The sequence below is a fragment of the Paramormyrops kingsleyae genome, chromosome 21, assembly GCF_048594095.1.
Source record: "Paramormyrops kingsleyae isolate MSU_618 chromosome 21, PKINGS_0.4, whole genome shotgun sequence".
Classification (NCBI taxonomy): Eukaryota; Metazoa; Chordata; class Actinopteri; order Osteoglossiformes; family Mormyridae; genus Paramormyrops; species Paramormyrops kingsleyae.
In genome coordinates this window covers 15,831,148-15,839,343 of record NC_132817.1, presented here as the reverse complement: position 1 = coordinate 15,839,343, position 8,196 = coordinate 15,831,148, and the positions used below count along the sequence as shown (strand labels likewise).

At 44.8% G+C, this 8,196-nt stretch overlaps 1 protein-coding gene across 1 annotated transcript; it reads right to left on the bottom strand.

The window, feature by feature from the left end:
* Positions 1-482: 482 nt before the first annotated feature.
* Positions 483-7,936, bottom strand: LOC111836600 (alpha/beta hydrolase domain-containing protein 17A-like). The gene is made up of 5 exons (XM_023798023.2): positions 6,982-7,936; positions 6,188-6,558; positions 4,708-4,902; positions 4,056-4,235; positions 483-3,687 (listed from the first exon to the last, which is right to left on the bottom strand). The coding sequence occupies exons 2-5, from the start codon at positions 6,550-6,552 to the stop codon at positions 3,462-3,464; spliced, it is 966 nt and encodes a 321-aa protein (XP_023653791.1). The 5' UTR covers positions 6,553-6,558; positions 6,982-7,936; the 3' UTR covers positions 483-3,461.
* Positions 7,937-8,196: the final 260 nt, after the last annotated feature.

Genomic DNA, 8,196 nt, shown 5'->3' with positions numbered 1-8,196 from the left:
ACTGTCCTTTGCAGCTGCAGACCTCGCATTCTTGAGAAGAGCTGATTTTAGCTAAAAGTTCACATCTCAGTTGTACTTCTGCTGCACATTCATGGGAAACGCAAACATTTCACTGGGGTAACATGACTCAAACAGGAAACAGGCAACCATCCGTCACACAGTACATATAGTCATGCCATGACTAGTGCTACCTTTGGGAGAGGAAGGCATCTCTCTATGCGATGTTGAAATTATTACAAAAATCTAGCAAGAAAACAGCATTGTACTTGTATAGAATAGTTTAGAAATGTAGGTCCCCTCATTTTCTGTTCTGCTTCAACCATCCAGGGTCATGAAGGCATAGTGATTTTGTAAATATATATATATATTTCACATTTTACAGGTAACTTTTGTTGTGAAACCAAACCTATATAAAAAATTATTTCTGCAGACCCCCAACTGGTTTTAGAATCACCCTATTCACAAAGTGTCTTGGGTCACGGTTCATCAATTCATGGTCAAATCATTTATTGTCTATTACACCATCTCTTTATTACTTTGAGAAAAAGGAAAAGATTTTAAACTAAATATTACAAATTTTCAAATAATATAAACATAGTGTAACAGGATACAATAAAACACAACATTACCCATATATTTACAGACCCCTCCCCGCCCTTCCCAATCAGCACGCCCCTCAGAAAGAAGACAATATCATACAGTACATTTCAGTAAATGAAACATCCTAGTTACTTATCATTGTGTTGCGTTTTGTTGGAATTCACGGCAACCTGACACTCCATTTCATATACCAGATCCAGATTCCCACTCCTGTATTCACCAGTCTTTAAGTTTGTCAGGACTTAATCTGTCTGGACTGGGTGTGACACCTGAACATTTTTCAAAATGGCTCCCAAAACTGTGTGTGCAGCGCTGCAAATTAAAATAAAGCCCATGAAAAGTCATTCACTACAAGCTAACTCTCTTCCACTGCCCCCTTCCATACACTCCATTGCCAGAAAGGACCAAAAAACAATTAACGCCAAAGTCTCCTCTGTTTCGGCTCATGTTGTCTTTGGTTCTGATAATAGAAACTCCAGGGCATTGTGCCAAAGTGTAGCTCAAGGCTTCTCTGCCGTATTTTGGTTTTCCTCGAAGGTGGTGTGCAGGTGGTGTGCACACTCATGTCAGTGGATCGCCATGTTTGGTTTGGACACAGCTTGGTATAATGAAGCCTCACCATCCTGGGTGAGGATAGGAAGGCCTTTCCCATAGATCCGCCTTCCATGCCAGATCACCGAAATGTCCCTCTCTGAGGTTCTGGTTCTGCTGGAGAATATCTCCCCCTGCAATCTGGATGGAGCAGCAGAGAACCTACAAAATGGGCCCAAGAATCACTCAGGAAATGAATTCTCATTTGATGAGGCAACTGATGGGAGAATCTTGAAGGACAATGAAGCAGAGCAGAAGACATTAGAAAAGAATGCAGTAAGAATGTATACATAACAAAAATGGCTTCAGTAATAAAGGCTCATTCCAGTTGTAGTGTCTATACTTTTTTGTTCCATCCAGTGCAGTATAAATGTTGCAGTCTGCTGGTTTGAAACGGCACTGTTGAATGGATCAGTTGTCTATGCAGCCTTCCTCTGCATCAGAACCAATCTTTTAGTGTTTACAGAATGACAGGTAACACAAGCGTATACATGCATTACCCATATTCCTCCATCAGCTCCCCTTCTATTGGAGGGCGGAGACACTAGGGTTCATGGTTGCCACAGGTGTGACTTCCGCCCCCCAGCTTAGCATCCATCACGTTTACCTAGGGCAGGGAGGCCTCGATCCCCATCTTTAGCAGCAAGTTTAGCCAGTACTCTCCATCCAATCAAAAAGCTCTGTGGAAAACACACTTAAGCCAGAGTCCAGCTGACAGCCAATGCTTGCATCTGTTTTAAAGTGACACTGTACATGCATGTGTCAATCAGTTGGGTTTAAAAAAAAACAAACACAAAGAGAATCTGTCTTTAAACAATTATGTTAACTGTATTTTGAAACAACCTTTACCGCTTTCCAATAAGGAATTAAATTTGTTGACAAAATACACAGACAGAGCAAAGACTGTTCGATGAATTTTATCTCCCCCCCCGGAGGCACTTTCCTTTCTCATTTCTTGATGGTTTTGAATGGTGGATTGAGTCTCTCGATGACAGACATTGCAGTGAGATGGCTGAATCGATCTGACAATACCGTGCAGCCTGAGATCGCCCCCAAGGACAACAGCGCTTTTGATGACCTCTGACCTCAGAGCATGACTCGCACAACCACAAGTGGGCAATAGCCTCATATATGGCTGGCAAACTCAAGGTCACCGGTAAATGCAAGACACAGTTTTGCTGATAAGTCAGAAATGCAGGAGAAAAAAAGCAAAAAAAAAAGCTTGGTACCTCCTGCCTTCATCAGCTTGAGGTGAAATCATCTCGATTGTTATTCATGATTCCAGAGCAGATTATATTGCTGAACGCTGCCAGTTCTGATATAGTACACATATTTCTTTATCAATATATTGGTCTGTGATAGCTCCCTTAATTCACTTAGTATAAAAATAGACTTCTGTTTGCTTTAATATTTCTTTGTTATACAGTTCCGAGAGATGTTATAAAGAAAATGCAGAAACACACATCACATAAAACCATCCACACATACTTAACCGTGAGGATGGGAAGAAACAAAATAAGGGTAAAGGTCATTATAAAATGTAAATTCTATCCCTATGTTTATCTGGTTTATTAAAAAAACAAAACAAACAAAAAAAAAAAAAAACAGAAAAGCAGCAGTGACCTCCGCAACCCATCTCACACACACCAGTCCCCGTTTTACAATTCTGAGGAATGTGCAGTCATGCTTAAGTTGTTTTTTTTTGGGGCGGCTGCGATCAGTCATCAGTTCCCTCCTAAGTTATCCGCAAGGTTCAGATGTCACCCACGTTCCCCCAGCCCATCCTGCTCCCAGCTTTATCTCCTAACGAGCAAACACTACGCCCCAGAAATACCAGCCACTGATCGCCATGGGGAAGCTGACAGATGTTGGAGGGGGGGGGGGGGGGGCGGCACATCTGCCTCCACACAGTAGTGTTCCTTGGAGGAAGTTCAGGAGCACAGTTGAAGACCATTGCACACATACATAGAGGAAATATGAGCACTAGCTTGAATTCCTGCACAGTAATAGAAGGGATGATAATGGACAGAGGGAAAATCCAGGCAAATATGGAGGGGAACCAGTAGACAGGCCAACAGCAGAGAGAGCGAGACGGGTTAGACACCCAGACAGACACCCACCTGCCTGAGCGGTTATTACTCACACTCACGCAGACACACACAGGTAAACAAGCTGCCCAATGCCTGGAGCCCACCGGATCCGTGGGTCTCCAGCTCGCAGACATACAGCCGGTTCTCCTTGGACATGGGGAGGCTTGAGAAATGGTGCATTCAGGCATGTTGGGCCGCCAGGTCGTGGCTGATGAACCGGCGCAGGCGCTCCAGATACTGGCTGTAGAGCTCGATGTCATTGTGCCCGGCCCCCTCTACCCATAGGGGCTCCACCGCCTTGGGGCAGCGCTCGAACAGCGCCAGACCGTGCGAGAAGTCAATCACCTCGTCCTCTGTCCCGTGGATGATCAGCACTGGCGACGTGATCTTGGATACCTTCTCGATGCTGACAAGAGAGGCAGAGAGTCACAGGTGTTTAAGGCACATCAAAAGTGGACTGCAATCCCACTATAAGCCAAGAACTAGCCTTGGTGACTGCAGACTTCTTCTGATGCTTTCCCTATTTTACAGCAAGGTCTTCTAATTAGCGGGCAAGTTCTAGGAAACCAGCTGTAGATCAGATGCTTTCAATGCAAAGACGGGTGCAACATGAAGCACGGCGAGGACAAAAACGGACAGGAGTGACCATGACAACAGCAGCAAAAAAAAAAAGAGCATCTCGCATGGAAATCACGACAGCTAATCTGCCACCATCGGCCAGGTGACAGATCCTGCAGCACCATCGGAGCGGAATGTGCCGAACCGAGCACTCACTTGGGGAAGGCATCGAAGAAGTAGGTCTTCTTGGTGTCTGGGAAGGCGACTCGCATGCCAGAGGTCAGTGGGGAGTGCAGGACAACTGCCGCGCACTCGTACCGTGATGCCAGGTCCACAGTGGGCACAGTGCCGATGCTCTGCCCGTACAGGATGATGTTCTCCGGGCTAATACCATACCTGTGGCAGGTGAGGGAGAGACCAGCAGAGCGCAGGCTACCATTAATGCTGGCTAACCGGCAACCTTAAACATGACCAGGAGCCTTGCGTTCACTTGAGTGTTGCATGCCAACAAGGCCAGAGGTAGTGGCATCTATCCAAACAGATACAGTCATTAAAAACCGATGACGGAAGCAACGTCAATCCCCTTGACGTAGAGCTGAGAAGCTGAGATCAGGCAGGAGAGCTCTAAAATCCCAGCAGGCTTGTTCTGACTCCATCTTGGTCTTATCTGTATTGCTCATGAATTTCTGACCCTATCAGGACCAAAACTAAGTCTGATGGCCTCTCAGCCAGAAATCACAAGTAAAATGTAGTGCAAGTCAACAGGGTCTTTCAGAAGTGACCGAACTCCATGTCTTGTGGCTTCACATTAAAATGTGGAACCATCGGGTTGGCTGCGTCTTGGCGGAAGCTGAGCCCCAGAACATACCTTGTGCGTAAAGCCTGCCAGGCAGCATCAATGTCGGCGTACAGATTCTTCTCGGAAGGCTTGCCGGTGCTGACGCCGTAGCCCGAGTAATCGTAGGAGAAGATGTTGCAGTTGATGCGCGTCCCCAGGCCGATGTAGAAGCTGCTCATCTGACCCAAGTCCACGGCGTTGCCATGAGAGAACAGCACTGTAAACCTGGCGAAGGCATGGAGAAAAGGACCGTGGAAGTCAACAACGCCAGCACCCATGAGTGTTCAATCCAGTGACATGATCGATGATGTACATAAGACCAAGCAACAGCAAGTGGAACCAGTAATCACAAGCCACAGTGTGTTGGCACAAATCCTGCTATAGTTAACTAAGTATTTAACAAATTGTGATGCAAATTCTTACATTCAAACAACCATCGTCAGCACAGGCTTTGTGCTACACAATTGTCACCTGAGACATCCCCTGAACAATTAGTGAGCTATTCGGGGGGGGGGTTTTGAACAAAGGGTTTATGGCTGCAGCAGGCTCTTTGCTAGCCTATCTTCACCACAAGCATCTAAGTGACTTCTACGTGTATAATTACTGCAGTAGGTTTACAACTATCAAAATCACAGATGCGGCACTACATGAATCAATGTCAAAGGTTGAATACAAATATGATAAGAAAATACAATAAAATATAGAAACTGAGAGGAAAGAGGAGACCTAGGAGACAATATTGCAAAATATGGTCAAATAAAATTAAGTCCTGAACTTAAAGAAACAAAACAGTGAGTAGGAAAGACAATTAATTCAGGAGTAGTTCTGTGACACGGCCCTATTTTGGCACCACACCAATAATTTTAACATATGGAAAACATTAGTGAAGCAGACATTATTGCATGAAAAATAAGACCTTGTTGCCAAATTTTATATATTTGGCAACAGAACACTATAATTTGACATATACAGCTTCTGATAATTCTTTTAGCCAGCTTCAAGTTCGTTCCATGAGAGTCCTGTATAGTCCCTCTACTCCACAAGTGGCAAAACCATCAAAAGAAATGTGACCATTTCCCGGTGCCTCCCCCCACCTACACGCAAAAATCAATAGTGTCAAAAACCTATAACTACTATGTCAGGAGGTTTCAGCTTGCTTCCAGGAAGAGATGAGCTGATTAACAATATAGCCAGCCGTTTCTGTATGAGGGAAGTGCCGTTTATATCCATTAATGCCGCATGCATGTGCAAAACAGGATTTCATTGGATGTTATGTGTTCGAAATTAAAAGCACGAGGTACATGAAGCTAAGGCACGCAAGTGTTTCACTGCAAATCTTCTGTCAAACTTAACAGGCAAAGCTGAAATTATCTGCATTTGCTCTGCTCTCATTTCCTGCCTGTCCCACTTTCTATCTTCATTCCGTCTTCTCCTAAGCCTCCGCCCGCCGCTCTCTTCCATCCCGAGCTATTTACTATCATTTGTTACTATCTGCCCCCCCCCCACTTACCTGGCAGAAGGGGCACAGCGGATGTACATGCAGCCCACTCTGTTTCCACGGCTGGAGCGGGTAAGAAAGACCTCTGTGCCGTCCAGCTCCCTCTGGGAGTACTGGAACTCGGCCCGGTCTGTCAGGTGGAGCTTCCACCTCGTCTCTTCCACCTTGCTGCTTCCTCCTCCTCCGCCGCCGCCGCTGCCGCGGGAGCGAAGGCCCGAGGCTCCCAGCGAAGCAGTGGGGGTGGGTCCTGCTTCCAGGTCGGGCAGAAGGGCATAAGTGGGTTCTGGGGGCAGGAAGGCCAGCTTTGCTGCGATGCGGCTGGGACACGGGGGGCAGCAAAAGAGGCAGCACAGCTCGCTGACAGACAGGCCGTTCATGGTCTACTGCAGAGGGGACAGAGAATTGAGCTGCTGCTGATTCTGGAACAGTTGTTTTCACACGTAGCACAGAAGCGCACAGACTAACAAAAACATCTCTCATAAACACTAGAATAAGAACCAAAAAAAGCATTCAGGACACTTTACATGCCAATAAGCTTAGCTTGCGTTTCTTCAAAGTGAAAGTAACCATGCACTTGCTTAGCAGTGTGTTGTTTTAAATGCAAGTTTAATGGGAAATGACACCGGTTTACCATAAACCGTATACAGAGCGGAAACGTGCAGTATTAAAAAAAGCGATAGATACTAACTACACGAGTCAGCCTAACATTTTAAAACCGGTTTCATTATTTCTGCTGACTAAGCAATGTCTACTATAAATGTCACGCAAATAAATAAAAGAGGAACAAGACAATGAAGGAAAATTACCTGGTAATGAATTCCAAGAAAATGCTACTAAAAAAAAAAAAAAAGTTACGGGACCCAAAACCGCCGGCAATAATACGACTGTAACTATCTAGCTTGCTACAGAGATCAAAATATATATACTCAATAACTAAGATGTTTATCGATATCCCCAGAAATCCAGGAAGCGGGATAATGTAAAAGAACAAGACCTTGGTTGAGAGACTTCTTACTGGCCAAGTGCCTTGTGATAATCATCGCATATTTAAAGGATAAAAAAACCTCGATTTAAGATCTTATCTCGGAACTAGCGATCGTTAGATTTAAATAAAGTCCGAAGAAAGGCCATATTTACACCAGGACGGCAAGAGACTTCAGGCACCGGTCTCGGCTGATAAATGACGCGGGATATGAAGTTTAAAAGGCTATCGGCTTTAAACCACAGTGCGAATGACAGCTCGACTTAGGCTACCGAGACCGCCGATGAAAGCCTGTACAGCCAGCTCCTCTTCTGTTAAACATCTTTATCTATATATATATTTAAAGAAGCCGACTGGCTGCCGTCACTAGCCAGTCAAGAGTATTTATGCTGACCTTCCCTTCAGCTTGGTATTTTGGAAAACGAACCTCACTAGCGAGTGTCGAGGAAAGAAGATAGTTCGGTAAAAACTTCAGTCTAGCCGTACGTTTATTCCCTCTGACCGAAGCGTGCCCAGTGTCCCATATGCCAATATATTCCCTAAACAGAATCCAGATTCTTCAGATAAAAATTGAAATTCAGGAAGAAAACAACCAGAGAAGCATTCCCTCGTAATCCCAAAGAGGGAGCGAAAATAACACGAACGCCCGACCTGCGCCTTAATCACCGCGGTATTATGAAGACATTCATGCGCTAAACTGTTAATTGTCGCTAGCCGACCTGCTAACAACGTTAGCCACGGTATTTTTTTTAACTGCTGCCCTGTTTCAGCCGGAAATGACGTAGGCAGGACGTGACAACAGAATCTGCCAATAAAGACGCCCGAGGACCACCTACTCTGTAACTATTTTTGTTTTTGATGTGCTCCGGCTTAATGTACTGTGTATTTACTTCATTCCCTGTACCGAATTTTGAAGAACAGTAAACTTACTTGGTGTTCTTTTAAATACTATGCATATTTTAACATTTAAACTACATAACTGTACTGTAACATTTCCATGAAACATACTGTAACATTTTTTTGTTCTTTTTATGAAACG

What these genes read in the sequence shown, in the direction of transcription:
- LOC111836600 (XM_023798023.2), bottom strand. Translation starts at nt 6,552, where the DNA reads ATGAACGGCCTGTCTGTCAGCGAGCTGTGCTGCCTCTTTTGCTGCCCC. An exon ending in TGGCAGGCTTTACGCACAAG is followed by an intron (nt 4,236 to 4,707) that starts GTATGTTCTGGG and finishes CACCTGCCACAG; the next exon opens with GTATGGTATTAGCCCGGAGA. An exon ending in TTCTTCGATGCCTTCCCCAA is followed by an intron (nt 3,688 to 4,055) that starts GTGAGTGCTCGG and finishes CTCTCTTGTCAG; the next exon opens with CATCGAGAAGGTATCCAAGA.